General features: G+C 36.3%; 1 protein-coding gene across 1 annotated transcript in view; it reads right to left on the bottom strand.

The window, feature by feature from the left end:
- Positions 1–292: 292 nt before the first annotated feature.
- The window catches only part of WDR75 (WD repeat domain 75), a 34,656-nt gene continuing 11,414 nt past the window's right edge, over positions 293–23,534 (bottom strand). The window contains exons 5-21 of the mRNA XM_002812669.6: positions 20,613–20,737; positions 18,683–18,753; positions 17,199–17,318; positions 16,645–16,733; positions 13,429–13,587; positions 12,307–12,366; positions 12,099–12,214; positions 10,808–10,983; positions 9,488–9,645; positions 8,414–8,594; positions 7,489–7,583; positions 6,620–6,715; positions 5,825–5,994; positions 5,182–5,241; positions 1,743–1,889; positions 1,263–1,354; positions 293–859 (exon numbers count right to left, since the gene is read on the bottom strand). Of these exons, the coding sequence (XP_002812715.1) occupies positions 655–859; positions 1,263–1,354; positions 1,743–1,889; positions 5,182–5,241; positions 5,825–5,994; positions 6,620–6,715; positions 7,489–7,583; positions 8,414–8,594; positions 9,488–9,645; positions 10,808–10,983; positions 12,099–12,214; positions 12,307–12,366; positions 13,429–13,587; positions 16,645–16,733; positions 17,199–17,318; positions 18,683–18,753; positions 20,613–20,737 (2,120 nt within the window). The 3' untranslated portion in view covers positions 293–654. The remainder of the gene's footprint in view (positions 860–1,262; positions 1,355–1,742; positions 1,890–5,181; positions 5,242–5,824; positions 5,995–6,619; positions 6,716–7,488; positions 7,584–8,413; positions 8,595–9,487; positions 9,646–10,807; positions 10,984–12,098; positions 12,215–12,306; positions 12,367–13,428; positions 13,588–16,644; positions 16,734–17,198; positions 17,319–18,682; positions 18,754–20,612; positions 20,738–23,534) is intronic.

The raw sequence follows: 23,534 nt of genomic DNA, 5'->3' as shown, positions 1-23,534 counted from the left end.
AGGTGGTTAAGATGTAGCAGCTTCACTGCTTTAACGTAAAACAGGGGACCTGGATCGTTTTCTACTAGCAACAGGAAGTTGGGTCAGATGATCTGAATTCAGAATTTTAGGCAGCCCATATTATTATATAATATCCTCAGTGAGGTTTGTGGAACACCACATAATCAACTCGTCTCTAAATTTCTCTGAGAGAAATAAATACACTAAGAGGAATAAATCAGGACTAAAGAAACCTCACTCCAGCTCAGGTCACATTTGGCCACCAAATGAATTTCAGTTAAACTTAAAACAATTATGTCAACAAAGCCTTTTAATTTTCAAAACTTTTCGTATCTCCAAACTGCAGCTAAGGGGACATATGCTGTACAGTTCAAGTCTCAGTTCTGCTGTATCACCTGTGAAGAAAATACCTACTTGTTTTATAAGGCTGATGTGTGACTCAAAATAAAAAAATGAAATGATGTGGTATATCAATGATCCAGTAACTATAAAGCATGATGCAAATACATGTTCATATTATCAGTTTTTTAAAAAAGCAAAGCTTGTTAATATTATCTTATTTTTAGAACAGAAATAACATTAAAATAGATGTTTTTGGAATATCAACATACAATCAAAAACACAAAGTCCAAGGACCCTCCCCATCTCCAAGGCCTAAAGGGCAGCTATCCAGCCGTAGTCTATTTTCCTAAATTTTCTCAGTTCTTTTTCTTCAGATTTTGACAACTGATGTATAATGTCTTCTCCTAAACCTGTGTTACTTGTATCCTGGACCTTTTCGGTAAAATCATTTTCTTCATCTGAATCTTCACTTTCTTTTTCTTCTTCCATATCTACATCTTCAGGAATTTCCTTAGCACTTCAACAATAACAGAATAAAATATAAACACTATTAAATGTTTCTAAACAGTAACTTTCTAATTTGACACCTATGTAGAAATATAATCATACAAAGTAAATGAAGAATTTTGTTACTAAGTACACTTTAAAAATTATGGGTTATTTATAAAAGAGCAGGTGAATTTACAAAAATGTAATTTTAAATTATGTACCAAGCCCTTAAAACACACAAATAAAAGATCTTTTTTGAAACTTATCTTCAATGTATTTTACTTGACTTAATAATCCTATAGCCTTTAAATCTATTTTAAAGCTTATGAAATAAAAAGAAATACAGTGGCAGAATACTCTAAAAAAGGATAAACACAAACGATCCTGTTTCCCAAAAGAGAGTATCTAAACCTGTCTTAAGAACTCTTTACCTCTTAGTCTCTTTAGACAGCAGCAATGAATTTACAAACATGGAGCACAGGAAAGAAGCAGATGGCAGGACATGGGCTGGAGTGTGAAGAAGCTGGAGTCAAACAGAAAACAGGGTTGCAATTAAAAAGCTTATCCTCCACCGCAGTCTGTTCCTACAGTGTCCTCACGGAGTCCCTTTTATTGTAAATGCCAAGAGTGAAACATGAAAAGGCTTTCCCTATACAAAAGCCAAACCAAAGAAAAATACATTTCTACCTTTCTACATTTATGCCAACAACCACCCCTATCCCTACCCCCGGTCCAGGACAAAACAATCCCAGATCACAAGGTTAAGTTATTCAGTTTGTCGTTAGTTATTTAGTTTGGGTATTAAAGTTGTACAGCATACAAATTACAGATTGACTGTGTCAAAACTCCAACTTCAGGTGCTTTAAGTGCATTTAATCTGTTTCACATGGTTTGTTTTCATAATTACTTACCTCACTAATTGCTGGTATGTTTTCTGTTAAGGGTAGTTGTACCAGCTCATTCTCTAAAGTTTCATTTAGTTTTTCATCCTGCTGTTGCCTGTGTTTTCCCAATATGAAATAAAATGGGGTTGTGGGAAGACTTTCTTCTGCTAGCAGCTATAAGGATTTAAGACAAAGAGAAATTATTTCAGAAAAAAGGAAGAACTGTGTTTGACTTAACAGTAAGTACTACAGAATCATAAAAAGTCTGGGATGAAAGGAATTTTACAAATTATCCAGCTAGTATGATTCTCTCATTTCACAGAGAAAGCAACTAAGGCCTAGCATCCCACTTATGAGAAGAGCTAACAGCGGACACTTAGATGACAGAATAATACATGCATTTACCACTGCTTCTTCACCAAATCCCACAAAAATGACAGCAAAAGGGTTTTCAAAGGGCACATACTCACAATGATAGAAAATGAGGGAAAAGGCCTTAACAATAACATGTTGGAAGCTGGAGAGCAGGCTGAAGGATGGTATTGAACTTAGTAGACCTGAGAAAGCACAATTCTAAGCTGGCTGTAGGGAAAGCCAGGAAGCATCCCAATTCATACTACAGAATCCTGCAAATGTTCAGGAGTTGTTAATAATAGTAACTCTGGATGTGGGGTGAAAATGGGACTAGACAAACCAGATGGGCTGGTGGAAAGTCTATTTAGAAAGCACCCCACAGCTCCTCCTCAGCCCCAGCAGAGGGCTCTACATCTTTAGGCTAGGTATGGATAGTGGTGGTGGTGGTGGTGGTGGTATCTTCATATCTAGGCAGTTGTACTTCATGTAGGGGGTTCTCAGAACACTGACAGGTAGGTCTAAATCCTTCAGGCAAGAATGCATAAGAATTTTATATGGTTAATTTGACCAGCCTAAGTAAGACCTAAAGATACAGCTGACCTTGGAATAACAAAGGTTCGAATAACATGTCTATGTGGAGTTTCTTCTATTTCTGCCAGACCTGAGATGGCAAGATCAACCCCTTCTCTTCCTTAGCCTACTCTATGTGAAGATGAGGATGAAGACCTTTGTGATGATCTATTTCCACTTAATGAATAAATATATATTTCTCCTTATAATTTTTTTGTTTTTTTGAGACGGAGTCTTGTTCTGTCATCCAGGCTGGAGTGTAGTGGTGTGACCTAGGCTCACTGCAACCTCCACCTCCCAGGTTCAAGTGATTCTCCTGCCTCAGCCCCCGAGTAGGTGTGATTACAGGCGTGCACCACCATGCTTGGCTAATTTTTGTATTTTTAGTAGAGACGGGGTTTTGCCATGTTGGCCAGGCTGGTCTCGAACCCCTGACCTCAAGTGATCTACCTGCCTTGGCCTCCCAAAGTGTGGGATTACAGGCAAGAACCACTGTGCCCGGCCTCCTTATGATTTTCTTAACTTTTTTTTTTTTCTCTAGCTTACTTTATTGTAAGAGTACAGTATATAATACATATAATACAAATAACTGTTATCAGTAAGGCTTCAGGTTAAGTTTTGGGAAGTCAAAAGTTATACATAGGTTTTCAATCTCTACATTGTTCAAGGGTCAATTGTAATGACATTTGAGATTGTCTCAATAAATTAGCTCAGATAGTGGAAGCCAGGGGATAAGTTCTGCACAGGCAGAGAACTTCCAAGTGGCTTTTTAACCCACTTTTAAATCCAAAGACAGCCAAGAATCATCAGACTCTGATGAAAACCTCTAGATGAAAGGCAGCAACCAAGACAAACCAAAAACAAAAAAAAAAAATGTGATGGAAACAGACCATGAAAAAGAAAAAAAAGATTTGATGATAAAGATGAGGAAATCTTCCAGAAAACAAACAAAAAATAATAAGAATAACAGAGAACCATTCTAAAAGTCCAGCACTAAATAATAGGAGTTCTAGAAAAAGAATAGAGAAAGAAGTAATTAGCTCCTCCTTAGTTCTCTACTCAAAACTCTCCAAGGGGCCCTATATGTAACTCAGAATCTTTTCAATAAGGCCTACCTAGACTTCCCTGTTTAAAATTACAAGCTGCATCCCATGCATGCCATATTTTCATCTATCCTCTACCCCACCACAATTCTTACCACCTTCTCTACTCCATATTTTACTTAATGCATGTTGTTTACTGTCTCTATCTTGTGGTGGACTGTGAATACTGCAAGTTTAGAGACTTGACTACTTTTCTCACTACTGTATCCCAAGTGTCTACAATGGTCCCTGGCATACAGTAAATAATTAACAAAAAATTATTGAATTAATCCAATGAGTTTTAAAGGAAAATAAACAAGCCAAGTTACAAATAAAGGAACAAGAATAAGAATGGTATTGGACTTCTAGTAATACTGGAAATTATAAAATAACAGGACAATAATGTCAAAGTTCTGAGAGAATGATTTTCAACCTACAACTCTATAATAATCAAGTGAAAGAGAATAAAAACATTTCCAAACATGCAAGGTCTTAAATTGACCTCCAATGCACTAAAAGAATGCTTCACCAAAACAGGGGAGTGACCAAAGAGAAAAACTACGCCACTAATAGAGTAGAGGTCAAACAAATCCCCAGAATGATGGTAAATATAGATCCTAGGATGACTACTGTGTAGCAGGTTTCCAGAGCAATCAGTCCAGACTGAAGACAGTCAGAAGGCTCTTGGAAATAATCCTTTATGACTTGAAAGAATACCTAATGTATCTGAAAACACTGAGAGAAGACTTACACAACTTGAGCAGAATTTGGGGTTGAATTACATTAGAACAGAAAACTAAGCAAATGAAAAAACAAGGCAATCATTAACTCCGGAGAAAATAAAAACTTGGTCACAAAAGGAAAAACAATCTGCCTATTACTACATGGCTTGGCTATGAATTGTGTTAACACAGCTATGACAATGACTACTGAACTAACCAATTTAACATTTACCCATATGGGGAAAATTGGGGGACAAATAGGGAAAGTGTGTGTTGTGTATACGTAGGGAGTACTGATGTGAAAAACGGCTAAAACTTCAGCTTCAATAGATCAGAGTTAACAGATAATACCTAAATCTGAAAAACCTATAATTAGAAATATAAACATTTCTTAGAGATTTCTTAAGAGATTCAGAGTTAAATAAAAACTTCAGCTAAAAGATCTGAGAGTGATTGTCTTTTGTGGGTAATGGTAGTGGTGTTGGAAAAGTTTTTTCTGAAGAGCCTTGTAAAAACATTTGACTCTTTAAATCAGAAGCATATATTACTGATATTATAAATTAAAATAATTTTAAAAGAGCACTAAAACTTTCAAGAGACACATATCAGTTTATAAGTATATGGCTTTTAATTCTATTTTAGGGCCAAGTGAAATATTTTTTTCATAGTTGACTTCTAAAAGGTAATCGTATCCTTTTAGGGAGGCAATGCATCCTGCTATGAATGGCTAAAACATACCTGTTTGCTTGTTGGTGTGAGTTTTTCTTCTGGAGACTTTGTACTGAATGTCAATAAACTCTGAAAAGAGAGAATTAATGATGCAAAAGACAAACTGTAGAGTGCAAATCTAAACGAGGTGTTACAGGGTGTTAAAAAATGAGAAAGTCAAATTTTTCATTTTGATATATATATTTGACAATGGAAAAGGAATAAAAGATTTAAACCTATTTAATAACCAGGATGAGAGTTACAAGATTATGTCTGAGAGATACTTAAGAAATGGTAATGAATAAAAAATATAACTGACAGACCAAACTCAAGCTACCATTTTAAAAATTGCAAATCAAACACTGACAAAAAAAAAAAAAAAAAGAAAAAAGAAAAAAGAATCATGCAATTTAAAGTATTTTAGTTGTCTTCTGCTTTTTTGCTGTCACAGAATTAATGCAAGCAATACCTAAGGAACTTTAAAGGCGTGGGGTAAAACAGTAATACATTTACATGAATAATACTGCTGTACTGAGCATATTAGACAATTTTTTGGGAAATAATCCTTTAATTAAGCTATTTCACCTAGAAACAAACTCACACCAATAGTCATGGGCTATTAGTCTAAAATTCCATGTACAAAGTGATTGCCTTTTTTGAGGGAGGCAGTTACCTGTGATTTTGTTAGGAAGTAAAACTGGGATCTATTTAGCCACTGGTAAGCTTCGGAGGTGAAGGATTCAGGGACATCTCGTGGAACAAATACTCCCCACTGGACTTCCTCTCTGGAGATACCCTTTTGAATATACAATGGCCTTGGCTCACTAGGTTTAAATACAAACACTAGAGGGAAAAAACAAAGAGACAACATTTTGCCTGAAAAGGTTAGTTCTAGCCTCAGACTGGCAGATCACACTAATCCTGGGACTCACCCCATTGAGTAACTGGCCCAAGTCATGACTGTTTTAGGCTTTGATTCAACAGGTATCTACTGTGTGCCTACTATGGGCCAGGCAGGTTAGGAATGAGGGCTATGAGGATGAAAAAGAGAAAGAAGAATTCCTGCTCCAGAGGCCAGGGCCCACTGCAGAAGACAGAAACCAAAATATTATTATTTTGTCTGTAAGTACTAGAAATGAGATATGTAGAAATTGCTTCAAGAACATAGAGGATGACCAATTAAAGCTTCTCAGGGGCAGTTGGAAATATGTCAAAGTGGTGAAATCTCTTGAGTTTTAAAGACTGTGTACAAACTGGCTTGTGGAAAAATAAGAAACATATTGGAGCTCTCCTAGAACTAAGTATGGACGCACACAATGACAAAGTGTTGGGGCAAAAAAGGGCCGTGCCTCAAGCAAAATGGCTTCCAATTAACATCTGATTTAAAGGCAAGTTTGATTCAAATTATATTAAGAAGAAAACTTAGGTCATAGATGTTCTCTTACTACAAAGTGTGGTTTGTACTTACAGTCTGAACCCACTGAAGACTGAGAGATTGCAGCAATATTCTCTGAATTAGGATCAGGTTCCATAACTCTAACATTTAATTTTGCATTCCACTCCACTGAGGGGAAAAAAAAAATGATTCACTTCTAAGGAAAGATTTACCAAAAGCTTTAAAAAACTTCTCTTATTCTCGGGAAGAGGAACCTTATGCTTCCAACTAACACACATGGAGACACACTGAAATGATCTGTAGAAGGCTGCACTAAAGTGAGAGGCCGAAAGAAAAACATACTGGAACTGTAGCGCTCCTTGTACAAACTATGAAAAGATTATTATTTCATTGAAATTTGTGTCTAGTGCTTTTCTGATGCTACTAAATGTGGACAGTATGTTAACCAGAGTTAACTGTAAAGAATACTGAAAAAAGTTACCATACACATTCATTAATAAGCAACTACCATGCCTTCCAAACATACACTCAAATGCGTAAAATGCCACTAAGTTCACATTTGTTAGGACTGTGATAGACTACATTTGAATTTAAGCTGTCAGGGATAATGCAGATTAGTAAGCATTAAAGATGAGCAAAAAACATTATTCAAATTGTTTTGAGGATGGGGAATATGGAGGGCATCAGAAAGTCACGCACACTGAAAACAGTAGAAGAAGGTAAGGATAATGGAAGCTGACTTACCAACAATTAAGCAGTTAATAAATAATGTCTATTACAGGCCCAGTATTCCAAATTTTGGTGGCATCATATGTCACATAAAAAACTGACTATTCCAAGTACAGACCTGATGATATGATCCCTAAGTCCTAAAATGCCAAAGTTTAATGTCAACTCCCTATGCGCTTTGCCAGATCACTTTAGAGTAAAAAATATCTTACATGCACAGCTCAGCAGATTCCAACAGCAAAGAATGCCATTTTCAGTAGCACCAAGTAGATACTTTGAACATGTCAATCTCCCAAAGCAAAGGTGCCTAGATTAAAACCACAAGGAAGTTAGCAACAGTCAGTTCTAGCAAATTCAGTTACAAAGAACTGCAGGCTTCCAGCGGCTGTATTAGTTCTATGTAATGCAGATTTTTATATAGACACATATGTTTTTGTTTATAATTATTCCAAAGAAAAAAGTGTCTAAGGAGTACAAAAGGAAGGGTTTATTTAGCTATTTCTTTAGGAAACCAGATCAGATGACCAATTCTTTAACACACTGTGCAGTATACCAAGTAACGTAACAGAGAAAATGTACATGAAATGTACCGTCACCTGATAAAAATCCTATTTACTGAGAAGAAGAAAACTTGCAATTTCAGTTGTGAAGAAAGTTTTACAAAGTAAATTCAGAATCAGACATGCTGGGAATTAGAGACGATCTCATTAGGCATCTGATTCTGTCCTCAGGCCCAACTACCTGAAGCAGGACCTGAAAATGCTGCTGCTACTTTCCCCTGCGCCTCTCAGAAACAATGAAGTTGGCACATAACACGGTTTTTATGGGAATACACAGAAAATAAGAAGGTTTGGATCCCCTGAGGCTTATGTATAGCTTCTGTTACCATTCAGCACATCCATGAAAGTATTCCAAAGAAAAAATATGTAGGCCAAGAGTTAAATGTTAACCTGAATTTCAGAAATGTTGGCACAGTTTGTGGACTCAGAATTTTTGGCTTTCCAGCATTTTGATTTGCTGCCTGCCCCACTGACCTTCAGGCTACTTTTGGAGAAGGCATAAATGACTACTAAAGTTTTAAGACTTGTTTAAATAAGTTAAAAAATAGTACTACATACTTCTCAAAGATTTACCTACCTTATTTTCCCAGCTCGTTGGCAAAATGTACATTTAAGTTCCCATGTTACAGAATCCCATATTGTGACTATTTCCTCAAAACTAACCGCTAGTAAAGAACCATCTTCGGAGAAACAACAGTTAGTTGCTTGATACTTGTGATAACTACCAACAAAGTCACAGGTCCAGCCAACAGCTTTTTCTGTGGAAATATAAGCCATAATGTTCAGAAATTGTGTAAATGCTAGAGAATGCTACAGTAGTTCCCCCTAGTTTCCCATTATCTGAGGGTTCACTTTCCGTGGTTTCAGTTCCCAGGGGTCAACTGAGGTCTGAAAATAGCTGCATACAGCACAAAAAGATATTTTGAAAGAGAGAGAAAGGCAGAGACAGAGCATGCACATATTCACTTAACTTTTATTAGAGTATATTATTGTAATCATTTTATTATTAGTTATTAACCTCTTACTGTGCCTAATCTATAAATTAAACTTTATCTCAGGTATGTATGTACAGGAAAAAGACAGTATATATAGGGTTCGGTACTATCTGCAGTTTCAGGCATCAACTGGGGCGGGGAGGGGAGGGTCTTGGAATGTATCCCCCACTGTTAAAGGGAGACTGCTAAACGAGGGATATTATAAGCAGTAGGGATTAAGAAACAAAGATACATATACAAATAACAAATAAAATAAAAAAGAAACAAAGACACAAAACAAGAAAACCTGTTCCCCCACAACTTTTTTATGTCAGAATTGCTACAAAATACTGACTGTTCTGAAATTTATGCCCTCTCCTGGAGACCTTGACCTCCCTCTAGTGGAGAAGTGAAAGGACTCTTGGTAAAAGCCCCTTTTACTTTACCCTAAAAATACAGAATAATCAGCACATGATTAATCAAGAATGCCATTTAAAAAGAACACATTTGAGGAAAAAGGCATGTAAAATGTAATCTCTTAAATCTATTAAAATTAAGCAATATCCTGTAGAATTCAATAAAGTAGAAAATGTCTCCCAGGATGGATACAAGTCATGAGAAAAAGAAATTAATTCCTAAAATTGTGCACTTTAAACATAACATATTTAATAACTTACTGTATATATCAGAGTCATCTGTTAATATCCACACTTTGAAGTAACCATCTTTGCTAGCTGTAACCAAGGTGGGCTGTTCAGATTTTTCTGCATTACAGAAACAGAGAGCTGTAATGCAGTCTTCGTGTGGCATGTTAATTTTAGTGTTAAGAATAAACCTAGTGGGAAGGAAACCACAAATTTATTCTTGCATGAGGACAAAATGATGTATATTAAGTATTTCTGACATGCTGTACATTTTACAATAGCATCTTGAACAGGCAACTGACAATCACGTAGAATGACAAACAATTGAGTGCTCTACCTCTAATGGCCAGAGGATGCAAAGAGTTCCAATATATCACCTTTGCCCTTGTGTGACTTTAGAGAACATTATGTGTAGTAGTCAACCCACTACTACATTGGTACAAAATGAGGATAAAACAGGTCACCAATCAATGATACTCAAAAGGCTACTGTATCAAACTCTGCAGGAAACTTGTATAGAACCCAGATCCCTGCTTACTTTTGAAAATAAAAAATGGAATGGCCGTGAAACGCCCCACTTAGGGCAAGGAAAAATAGACAGGAAACTACTTAGTCAAACTGGCTGGTCATTATTTACTATTTTTGGTCACCTAAATGACTTCTTAAAGCTTGTTTCGAGCTTAGAGGGCAATGCTGTGAATGAAAGACAACTAGGACTGTGTTCTTAAAAGAACATCAAGGCAGCATAGGGTTGTGATTTTAAAAAAGCACAAGTTATAACAACAGTGACTAGGGACAACCACTTAATGGGCCTGTTTCTTCACCTATAAAATATAGACAACAGGCTTATCTTACAGTGTTCTTTTGAAGAGTAAGATAATGGGTACAAATCTCTAAGCCAAGTTCTTGGCACACAGCAAAGATTTGATAAGTGGTTATTATAGCCACAGTACGAGAGTGGATTCCTTATCTAATCACAACATCCATGCTACACTATACTATGCTACACTTCTACCTACACTCCCTCTTTTCAAAAGGCAGTATGCTGTTAACGGAAGAGCAAGGGAACATTTGGATTCTAATCCTGGATTTGCCTAGAATTCGGTATTATGCCCTTGAGGAGGTGTCACTTTTCCATGTTTCTTTATTCATTATGAGATGACATTATGACTTAGAGGACATCAATGCCTTCTCAGAGCAGAAAGCTTAAAGGGTTTGTTAGCATAAAACCTCTCCCATATCTCTAAATCTAAACCTTGTCAAGATGAAACATCTTAAATACAATTGACACTGTAAAATGGGAAGTGAAATATTTTATACTTTGAAATTAAGTGGCTACACAGATAGTATTACCCTTGTGTTTTCTTATTATACATCCACAGTTTCATTTGCAATTCAAGCTCAGTTTCCTTTTCTTGCCGCTGTTCCACTGTTGCAAGCCAGTTACCAAAGCAGCCAAACGCAGCCTTTGTTAGTTCAATTTGGATCAGACCATAATCATTAATATATTCTTGCTGTATAATATCTAACTGATGAGTAAAAAAAACCAAAAAACCAAAATGTTTATTAACATAAATACACAAATGTTACAGCATTCAAGAAATGGTAATTAACTACATCCAAGACAACTTCTGTACTCTGTAGTAATAGATTTTTAAATAAAGGTAAAAATGAACTAATTGTAACTATGGATACCAAAATTGCCATTAAAAAAGGGAACACATTATATAGTATCAATTTGGTGGTAATTATTCTTCAATGACCTTGAATATTAGCGATTACTAACACCCACTATATGATACAAGAGAACCGTTAATTTATAGCAGTGTTTTTCTTTTGTTTCTAAGAACAAACAGCTTTACATCATCTCAAGGCTAGATTCTCCATCACTAGAAACAAGCAGAACAGAAATAAACCCACAATCTTTAGAAATGAAAAAAGATAGCCAATGTAAGTAGGCCAGCATTTATTTACGGTTGTTTTAAAAAAAATCCCATTTCCTTGCCTATACTAAGTAAATAAAATGCCTACTATTAAGTGTACTAAATGCCTACAGTTTACAGGCATTATACTTGAGATAAGCATAAAAAGATTAATATGCTTCCTTTTTTTGAGGGGTCTAAAGGCCATGGTGAGAAAGAGCTAGTGTCACAGTTGCTATGACAGAGATCTGTAAAGAGTACTGTGGGGCACAAGAAAAGTGGGACATCTAGATTGGACTTATCAGGATTGGAAGAAGTGTTCCTCTTTAATCTACACTGAAAATTTTATCTTCAATATGTGATTATGATAGTGTTTCACCACGAAGCAGATACAAATTTGTATTGTCAATCTATCTATTTTTGTTTCTTTATCCTTGTGACTCAAAAGCACACATGTATGGGATAGCCAATAGGAGGGCATCCTGAAACAAAAGACAGAGACAGCCCGTACAGGAGTGCCAACTGGCTTACGTGTAATCTGCAACTGTGGCCTCAACGGAATTACGCTCTGAACAACTGAACTAAGTAACCACGGATAATACTGTGTCCAAGTAAACATATGCACAGGATCTTGTTTTAAAAGCTACTGAACAAACTGCTTGACTCCAGTGGTATCGTAAAGAGCTTTCATTAATTTCAAGGCTAATGAATCAAAATCTTACATTGTATAACTGTTTATCACTCTGGAGAGAATAAAACTGCAGGTGGCCAGGTTTTCCATTCAAAACCAAAGCTTTAGTTCTTGGATCAATCATCAAACCAGTGAAGATACTCCTATCTGCAGAAGTAGTGACAAATAACAGGTGAAATAAGAGAAATATGCACTCTTTAAAATGTTCATGATTCCATATCCACTGAGTTCTGCAATACCTTTCACTAGACCTTGAATTACTGCGGATGCTTCAAGATTTCGGTGAATAATTATTATCTCTGTGGGTAGAAAAAAAATAGGTATTTAAATATCAATTGGTTAGAGAAAGCTTGTCCAACCTGTGGCTCAGGGTGGCTTTTTATGCAGCCCAACACAAATTCATAAACTTTCTGAAAACGTTATTATTATTATTATTTTTTTTTTTTAGCTCATCAGTTATCATTAGTGTTAGTATATTTTATGTCTGGCCCAAGACAATTCTTTCTCCAATGTGGCTCAGGGAAGCCAAAAGATTGGACACCCCTGGGTTAGAGCTTCAAGGTGAAGGAGTCACCTGAGTTTATACCGTTCTGAAATATACCAGAATACAAAACAACCCAGTAAGTTCAATGAACTCAGAGTACTACTAGAAAATCAGGAACATATTTTGCAATTTAGTGGAAAATCTAGGGGTGGGGATAGGGGCTTTTCTGTTGGAGTCTTTAAGTTTTTATCAGTTGTGCCTATGAACACATTTTAAGTGTTAATGCAAAATCTATAAAGAGTATATCTAATAAAGATAGTTTAACTTTTTCATGCCACTAAATGGACTGCTCACAGTTATGTTCTTTTTTGAAAGAAAGGAAGTGGATTTACAAAGATATCCTAGTCTAGGCTGAGTAGTCACTGGATGAACAAAGTTTTGGAGAAATATAAGACTGCCTCTATTTCTATCAAATCTACAGGACTCTCGCCCCGAGGTAACAGCTGTATCAAAAGAGAATCTTGCAGTATTCTTTTGAAAACACCAGGTTTATGAAAGCACCAACGTCCACTTCCAAACCTTCCCTTTACTTCCCCATGTCATCCCACACTAAAAGACTGTGAAAATGTAAGTGGCACATCAATAACCAAATACACTTAGCCTTCCATTTCATAAAAATAATTCTCAAAAATGTTGAATTCTGGTGGTGCCTGGGGGTAGAGAGGGGTGGATAAAGAGGAGTAATGCAAGGAAAAGAAGGCTCATTAAATCTCATATGCTACTCTTAGTTTTAGGTCTCTTTATTCTCTGTTCCCTACAGATGCTAGCTAATTTATGGTGTTTTTGTATTTCCTCACAATAAAAAATTTAGACTTACTATTATCAGAGTGAGAAGTGCAGAATAAATCTCCTGCAGGCGAGACTGAGATATGTTCAATAGTAGCTCCTAAACGCGGGAGAAACTCCTTATTCTTCTCTGTTGCATCGCGCCACTCTACAAGTACAGATTCACGACCCCCACTCAGCAGACTGGTGCCTTCATATCCATTCAAAGAAATTAAAAGGACGGTGTTTTGAGGAAAAAAGAGAAAGAAAAATATAATTAACACTTTTATTTTTCCTACCGTACTAGAGAAATAAACTCATTTAAAGCTATAAAAAGTGTCTTCATATCTTTTAATATACTCTGAAGACAAATGATCACTGGTTCAGGAATTTTTTTTCCAGTGATATCTGATTAGTTTGTTGCTGACCAACTCCTCTGTTGACAATTAGAAAAGCTGGACAAACAAACATCTTTTAGGCCAAGATAGCTTCACTGATAAATTTTTCTAAACATTTAAATACTATACTAAAAATATTATATATATAAAAAAATACAAGCCAATTTCACGACAGATGAAAATTCTTGAGCAAAATACTATACCAATGATATATTAAAGGGATATCATGTCATTGCAGAGTTTATTGCAAGAATGAGATTACTTTAACAGCTGAAAAATAAATTAATGTAACCCCACTTACAGAACAAAAGGAAAAAACCATGATTATTTGAATAGATGCAGAAAAAGCAAATGACAATTCTATACGCATTCATGATAATACCTCTCAGAAACTCAAGAATGGATAGGACCCTTTGAATCTCATCAAGAGTACTTGGATAACATCTATAGCAAACACCACACTAAAAGTTAAACTATTGAAAACTTTCCCTTTGTGATTAAGAATATTATTACCATTTTGATTCAACGTTAACTGGATGTCTAGTGCACTGAAATGAAACCAGAAAGGCTTAAGGATTGGAAAGAGAGAAATAATCACTTCCATGTTCACAGACAGCATGACTACATCAAGGCATAGCCAAAATAGTTTACAGATAAACTTATGGAATAAGTAAATTTAGCTGATTATAAGAGAAATATACAACAATCAATTTTATTTTTAAATACTAGCAAGTCAATTAGAATATAGTGTAAAAAATACTATCAAAAGACCATCAAATGTCTAGTGAAAAATATATATGAGAACCATACAGGAAAAAAAATCCTAACTCATGGATATAAAGACCTAAAAAGTGGAAAAGTATTTATTATGATTACAAATTAAAATACTCAATACTGTAAAAACATCAATTCTCCTCAACTTGATCAACAGCTGTATTGTCAACACGGTAGCCACCAGTCAAATGTGGCCAATTAAATCTAATGGTTTGAAAACTAACAAAAGCCTGCAAGAGACTATCTTAATGACTAAATGGATAAATAGGACACTGTTTCAGACTGTTTTCTCAAAAGTATTCCATCAAGTAACCATTTTTCATTCTTTCATGAATCTAAAACGACTGGTTTTAAAGATCACTGGTTTATAATGGGGTTTTTATCAAATTTTCTAAAGCTGCAAGCTGATAAAATCTAGCTAAACGGAAGACTAAAGGTATGTAGTTATGATGTACACCAACAAAATTAAGAAGTTTAATCTGATATATACACATGATACATTGTGCATATAATTCATATATGCCTCAAGTTATAAAGTTCTCAAAAACAACTAAAATCTGTATTTCTTTTACATTTACACAGCTATTTTTTTCTTTTTCTAATAACTCATACTCACACAGTCAGTAAGGACATTTCACTGACAACTACATACTGTAACCATTATTTCTCATTTAAAAATATTCATGCTACTTGAAATATAACATCAAGGATTCAAATTGCGGCCGGGCACGGTAGCTCACGCCTGTAATCCCAGCACTTTGGGAGGTGGAGGCTGGGGGGATCGCCTGAGGTCAAGAGTTTGAGACCAGCCTGGCAACTTGGTGAAACCCCGTCTCTACAAAAAATACAAATAATTAGCTGGGCCTGGTGGTGCGTGCCTGTAGTCCCAGCTACTTAGGGGGCTGACGTGGGAGGACCGCTTGAGCCCAGGAAGTCGAGGTTGCAGTGAGCCAAGATGGTGCCACTGCACTCCAGCTTGGGTGACAAAGTGAGACCTTGTCTAAAAAAAAAAACCCTGCTTGGAACATATACAGACACATACATATGGATACCAAGCACTCACTAGTATTGAGGGTGTGGAGTGGGAAGGAGGGTAGAGAATACAAATGAGCAGCCTACATTGTCTCCATACGCTAGTCATTACTCCCCAAACCATAATCGAGTTGAAGGTGCCTCCTATTTCCTGGGACTTCCGGGCATTAAACCAAAGTAAGCCTCTAAGGATACCACAGCATATGGTACCACCTAAGACTTGTCCTGTCAGTCTGCAGGAAGACCTGCAGAAAGAAAAATCACTTTTCCTGGCTTCTCATTTTTTGGCACACAATCTTCTCTATTATGTAGTAACTTTCTTACAGGACCAGTCAAATAAACTGACATAACTTTCACCACATGGGTGTGAGGATGCTAATAGTAAACAAAGACAAGATGTACTTCCCTGTATTTCTGTTGAAGACCACCTTACTTTAAAGGTATTTTTACTCGCTATAGCTACACTACACAAAACTGTGACAGAAGTCATGCAGCTTAAACGAAACAATGATGGAGATTAATTTAAAATAGCTAATGTCAAATAAGGCCATGTAACAGTTAAAAACAAGAGCTCTAAAATCAGAACCAGGTCCAAACCCACCTACTCGCCATGTGATGTCAGGCAAGTTAATTATCAACTCCAAATCCTACTTCCTTTATCTGTAAAATGAGTATAATGCCACTCATTTCCTAGGGTCAATGATTAAATCAGATAACGGATGTAGTGTTAGAATAGTTACTTGCACCTGATAAGCTACAGTTATGGACCACACGCACTTAGCTATGTAGACAGACATACCTTCAAAAAGTCATATAATTTAAATAGGTTATTTACGTCAACAAGAGATTTTTAGCACAAATGTACACTTTAGAACTTTGAAGGGCTTCAAAACCTAAAGCATATTGTGCGATGAGCAAAGCCCAAAATACAGGGGTAATACACAACTGTTTGGAATTCATTTGGCCCATGCAGTTTTAAATCTTCCAAACTAAAAATACAGTGAATTAAAACACTTGACTCATATACTTCAAAAGTTCATTTTAATAATTAAACCTTCACTTACCTGTCACTGAAAAAGCCAAATCCATAACCATATCATGGTGCCAGTGTAAACATGTGTATGTATATTTCTTATCATCATAAAAATTCCTCCTGTTGGAGAAAAACAAAACTCTTATTTTGACCATAGGTTTAAGTTAGGAAAATAATGGCATGCCAAATACAATAAACATAATATTATACCAAACATAATAAATCATAATATGAAGGCTTCTGGTCTTAATGTGCATACTTTCTATTTCTAACCAGAGTGACTGACTTCTATAAATAATATGCCATCTGTGGTACCCTCCTAGATATTCACTATTGTCAGTTTTTCCTTTTTGGATAAAGGCAAACAAAAAAGTTTTCTTCAATAAAATGATCATAGGCAACAAAAAATTTTTCACTCACTTTATAAGCTCAAGGCTAGAAATTCTAAAACAATAAGTACGAAATGAAAAGCACACAAAAAAGGAAAGGGAGGCTGCTTCCTTGGACCCAGAGATAGCCCTGTTCTACATGACTAACGTAAAATAGTACGTAAATGATCGCCATGCTCTTCATGAGTAAACTGACCAAAGACGAATTTTGCCATCCATGTGACCAGATGCGATGCAGTCTTCCGTTGGGTGACATGCTACACATGTAAAATTGTTCTTAGCATGCTTCTTATTTCTTGATGATGATAAAGTAAACCTAGGAGAAAAAAAAAAAACAAATTCCCTAATTATTAAAAGTGGTGATGTAGTTAAGTAGAAGAGAGTTCCCAGCAATAGCAACCAAAATTGTAGAGCTCAGAATTCAATAACTGCAGAATTTTTTTTAAAAAGAAAATTTTGATCAAGCATCAAGCATTCTGTTTTGTAAACATACATCAATATACAATATGAACTTCATGTAACTAATATTCTACCATAATAATTTATCTATGGAAGCCACTGACATTTAAGTAAAGATTTTAGTGATTTTTTTTGGCCTGGGCAAAGCTTGTTCAAATTTCTCACTGAACCTACATTTTAGCATGAGGCATAATCAAACCTGAGACGTTAGATCCGAGACAAATGGCTAATGCATCTGAAAGGACAAATCCAAAGGGATCAATCTACTTGTTATAATATCTAGCCTATTTCCTATTCTTTGGCTGAATACTTGTTAATCTTCAGGCTCTGAAGAAGTCAGGATCAATATTATACTAAAAAGAAAGCAATTGGCTGGGCACAGTGGCTCACGCCTGTAATCCCAGCACTTTCAGAGGCTGAGGCAGGGGATCACCTGAGGTCAGGAATTCAAGACTAGCCTGACCAGTATGGTGAAACCCCGTCTCTACTAAAAATACAAAAATTTGCTGGCCTGGTGGCAGACACCTGTAGTCCCAGCTACTCAGGAGGCTGAGACAGGACAATCACTTGAACCCGGGAGGTGGAGGTTACAGTGCGCCGAGAACACACCATTGCACCAGCCTGGGCGACAGAGCAAGACTCTGTCTCAAAAAAAAAAAAAAAAAAAAAAAAAAAAAAGCAATCTTGCCAGGGTAAAAGGGAAGAGGTAGTTATTACTTTCGAATAGTAACTACTCAATACTTAGCACTAGCTGCTCTAAATATGTCACCTTATTCATCATTACAACTCTGTTAGGTAGATATTATCTACATTTTAAATGTGTTTTAAATCGAGGTGCAGTGGGGATCAAATAGACTAAATCTGATCCAATTAAAACTTACATATCCCAAAGCCTACATTCATTCCTACATCCATAAAATGACAATGAGAATCATGTGGTGAAACCCTGTCAAATTACATCCAATTTTGACTCCAAGAATGCAGACTAGAATTTAGGTGTATAGGGCTTTTGGATGGAAAAAGCTTCCTAGGTTTTGGTGACTAACAGCATGCTTAAAAACTATATGGTATGGTTAAAAACTGTACCTCCATACTTCACAGTCTTACACTCTCTTGCAACATAAAACTAGGAATAGCTTTGGATTATAGGTATTAGGAAGAAATAAAATTATAAAGAACACTTGAGCAAATAAAATAAAGCCAATAAAAAATAATTCTTACCTTGATGTTGTTTTCTTTTTGAAAAAATAAACAGACAAGTAAAATTCCCGTACTGCAGCAACATATACTCCCTGGTATTTCAAAAAGAAGATAAACATTCACAAAAATAGTCAATACTCTTTTTTTTTTCTTTTTTTTGGAGACAAAGTCTCGCTCTTGTCCCCCAGGCTGGAGTGCGATGGTGCGATCTCGGCTCACTGCAAACTCTGCCTCCCGAGTTCAAGTGATTCTCCTGCCTCAGCCTCCCAAATAGCTAGGATTGCAGGCGCCTACCACCACGCCTGGCTAATTTTTGTATTTCTAGTAGAGATGGGGTTTCACAATGTTGGCCAGGCTGGTCTCGTACTCCTGACCTCAGGTGATCTGCCCGCCTCGGCCTCCCAAAGTGCTGGGATTGCAGAAGTGAGCCACTGCGCCCGGCCCAACACTGTTTAAAAAGAAATATTCCCTCAAAAAAGTTAACAGTAACTTTGTTCAGCTGATAAGAGTATATTAATATGATATATTCCACTTTGGCTGTAGAAAGAATAATCATACTATTACAACAATGATAGAAAATTAAAAGATGAACTTAGGTCCTAAATCCTAAAACTAGACTCTCAAGCTTAAAGTACAATGACTAGAATTTTTTTCCATTAGGAATAACTTATGTACACTAAAATGCAATGTTTGATATACATGTACACCTATATAGCCACTGCCACAATCAGGATCTAGAACATTTCCTTCCTCAGAAATGCCCCCTCCTCCCTCTTTACAGTCATTCCTCAATGTTCCCATCCCACCTATCTGTTTCGATCACCATAGCTTATTTCTCTGCTGGTTGTAGAATTTCACATTCATGGAATGGTAAAATATACACTCTTTTCTGCTTGTCCTCTGTGGCTCAACATCATCCATCATCTTTTTTGAATTTAATCTACGTTCTCATGTGTGTCATTAGCTCCTTTTTATTGCTGAGCGGCATTCCACTGTATGCATATCACATTTGTTTATTCTCTTGCTGATGAGTATTTGGGTTAATTTACATTTTGGAGCTACTATGAATAATCACTCTTGTACGCATCATTTTGTGGTTATGTTTTCATTTCTCTCTATGTAGGAATGGAATCGCTAGGTAAATGTATTTAACTTTGCTCTATATCTTGTCAACATTAGCTATTCTAGTGGACCTAAAGTGGTATGTTGCTATGGTTTTAATTCATATTTATTTGATGACTAACAATGCTGAAGAATGCTGACATTAATGATGTTAAAAAAGTTTACTCTGAGAAATTAACTCTTTTCAGAATAATGCCAAAATAATGCTACAAAACTTAAGACTAAAGAAGCATGCCGCTACATTGATGTCCGGAGGCTTTTCATAGCATTTGATTTTAAAATAGTAAAGTAACTGTTAACAGGGAATGGCTGAAGAAATCACAGTATAAACATCAGTAATAATTTATGAAAAACATGTTAATATACACACATGCTGCAATGTTAAGTGAAAAAAAGATGAAAAGACTTCTGATCTTAATTCTTTTTGGGAAAAGTTATTTTATGAATGTTAAGAAAAAAGCCTAGAAAGAGACTCTTCAATTATCACTGGTGAGATTATAGGTTTTATTTCGTCATTATATTTTTCTGTAGTTTCCAAATTTTCTATAATGGGCATATTAATTATGAACAGGGAGGCCATAATTTCTAAAGACACATAGTCCAAGAGAGTTTACAAAGGCAATAGGACAGAATACACAAAAATAAGGATAGTCCTAAAAAATCTATACCATAAATACATGCTAAAGCAATGAAGAGGCTTCTTAGTTACTAATACAAATATAGTAATTCAAGGGAATATAAAATCACTGTAACATAAAATGCTCACAAGAGAGATTGCAGGAAAGAAATTTTAGGTACAAAACATAAAATGAACAAAAAAAAAATTTACCTCGTTTCCAAAGGCAATGCACTTGGGTGACTGGTTTATGTAATCCAAAACAAACGACAGCTCCTTGGCTTCTACTTCCTGGCTTGATGATTTTGGCAGTTTCACTGAAACCAGCTGAAATATATCTAGCCAAAGGAAGCTATATTAATATAAAGCTTCTCTAGAGAGAGCAAACATGTGCAAGGAATTTATTCATATGATTTTTTTTTCTTTTTGAGACGAAGTCTCACTCTGTCGCCCAGGCTGGAGTGCAGTGGCGTGATCTCGGCTCACTGCAACCTCTGCCTCCCAGGTTCAAGCAATTCTCTTGCCTCAGCCTCCCGAGTAGCTGGGACTACAGGCATGTGCCATCAAGCCTGGCTAATTTTTGTATTTTTAGTAGAGATGGGGTTCCACTATGTTGGCCAGACTGGTCTCAAACTCCTGACCTCAAGTGATCCACCCATCTTGCCTCCCAAATTGCTGCGATTATAGGTGTGAGCCACTGTACCTGGCCCTATGAAACTGCTAATCAGTACTCTAGAATTTATTTGATGCAAGATAATAATTCTAGGCTAATCTTGAACAAAACATACCTTAAAGTTGGACTCTTTGTTTGAATGATCAAGTTTTAAATGGAAGTCTAATTCCATAGCTCATGTACATAAATGCTGCAAATATATAGAAATACAAATCTGGGAGGCCAAGGCAGGTGGATCACAAGGTCAGGAGATCGAGACCATCCTGGCTAACATGGTGAAACCCTGTCTCTACTAAAAAAAATACAAAAAATTAGCTGGGCGTGGTGGCGGGCACCTGTAGTCCCAGCTACTCAGGAGGCTGAGGCAGGAGAATGGCGTGAACCTGGGAGGTGGAGGTTGCAGTAAGCCGAGACTGTGCCACTGCACTCCAGCCTGGGCGACAGAGCAAGACTCTGTCTCAAAAAAAAAAAAAAAAAGAAATACAAATCAACTTGTATCTTACTAGTGCATTTTACATTCCAAAGTATTAAGCTGGGTGTTAAAACGGAAAAAGAATATGAATGTTGGTGAACTGAGTAGCCAAAAGCAACAAACCATCTGAGAGTTTTCAGAAATGCTATGATAGGCCTGCCATAATATTAGGGTAAAATCTCCTTTTCTGTAATACCGACATAGTCTTCTCTTTATATACCTTTAAAAAATATCTCCTCAAGGGTATTCTTTTTACTCAGAGTAAAAGCAAAAGTCCTTCCAACAGCCTACGATGCTAAATATAATCTATTCTCCACTGGCTCACTTCCACCCACCTCCCTTCTCCAATATAGCTGCACAGCCCTTCTTCCTCTCATTTAGTATTTACTCCTCCTATGTTGCCCATTTCCCTCCCCTCCTTTATTTTTCTCTAGACCACCTTTCATCTTACTGTATCATATTAACTAATCCAGTCAGTTTACTACTGGGACTTAGAAGTGTTTTGTTTTGTGCAATCATAACAGTATTTAGCACATGGTGGGGGCTCAATTAGGTGTTGAATGACTATATGACACATAGTCAAGAAATAATACCATCAAAAATAACATGTTAATAAAAGGCTAATTTGTTTTTAAACCAGAGAAGTAACTGCAACACGATTTATTCAATTTTCTATCAGAGTCTGGTTTTGGGCTGTGGAACACAGATAACACAAAAAGGGTATACATATATGTATAATATATGTTTTTGTATTTGAGTATGAGAGGCCAGTGGTGCAATAAGCAAGCCAGCTAGCACAGGGGATCTTTTCAAGCCTGACTGACATTTTTATGTAGCAGCTATCCAGATTTTCTTATGCTGGGTGCCCATTATATGCCAAGTACTGAAGACTAATAACAGATCTCATTATGAGAAGAATTTAGATTACAACACAAGATCTTTACTTTAGATCAGTCGTTTTCCACCCTGTCTTGCATATTAGACACAACTGGGAAATTTTTCAGTAATCTAGGCCCCAGCACACAGAATCTTATTAAGTTCTTCATGTGATTCTTATGCGCAGTCAGTGTTTAGAATCATGGGTAAAAAGTTTTGCTACAGCTATTGTCAACTACTTTTCCAAGTGAGGAATCATGGAGTGAGTACAGGAAGTTGTTACCAAATACGAGTGATGAGCAGAATCACCTGGGACGATATTAAAAATGCAGATTCCTAAAGTACATCCCAAACCTAGTCATCAACTAACTGCCTGTCAGGAAGATTAGGAACTTGAATTTTTCATAAACATGTGAACTGTTATCAGAAATTCATGTATTCAATATACAAAACCGAACTTAAAAAAGAGTGCTATGTTTCAAGTAGTCATCTGGCATGAGGACTTAATTATTTTTAAGAACATTGCCATCTCTACAACATTTTTTGAAATGTCCTTTGGAGGTGGTTTAGTGATCCTTCCACCTCAGCCTCCTGAGTAGCTAGGACTATAGGCACCACATCTAACTTACTTTTCTTTTTTTCTTTTTAGAGACAGGGTCATGGTATATGTTGCCTAGGCTGGTCTCAAACTCCTGACCTGAAGCAATCCTACGGCCCTGGCCTCCCAAAGTGCTGGGATTACAGTTGTCAGCCATCATGCCTGGCCCCACTATCATCTTAAAGCTGCTTCATATTCTTCATTCTGAACACAACTGTATTTTATGGAGGACACCACAGGATACAGTGGCATTCTTGAATTTGGGGATCAGAAAATTTCTTTAGATGTGTCCTCATGTCAGTGTTCTGTTTTATCAAATTCTATCATAAGGGACAATTATTTGTAATCACTGACAATATTCTAGGAATTCCTAAAATGCTGATGCACGGCAGTTTCAATGGACCAATCTTCCAAAGACAGTAAAAATGTAATTAATAATAACTTAGTCACATTATTGGTTCTTAATATCAACCAATTTTTTTTTTTTTTTTTGGAGACAGAGTCTCAGTCTGTCAC

Source organism: Pongo abelii, chromosome 11 (genome assembly GCF_028885655.2).
Source record: "Pongo abelii isolate AG06213 chromosome 11, NHGRI_mPonAbe1-v2.0_pri, whole genome shotgun sequence".
NCBI lineage: Eukaryota > Metazoa > Chordata > Mammalia > Primates > Hominidae > Pongo > Pongo abelii.
Note: the sequence above shows the minus strand (reverse complement) of the source record. Positions and strands in the feature narration are given on the sequence as shown.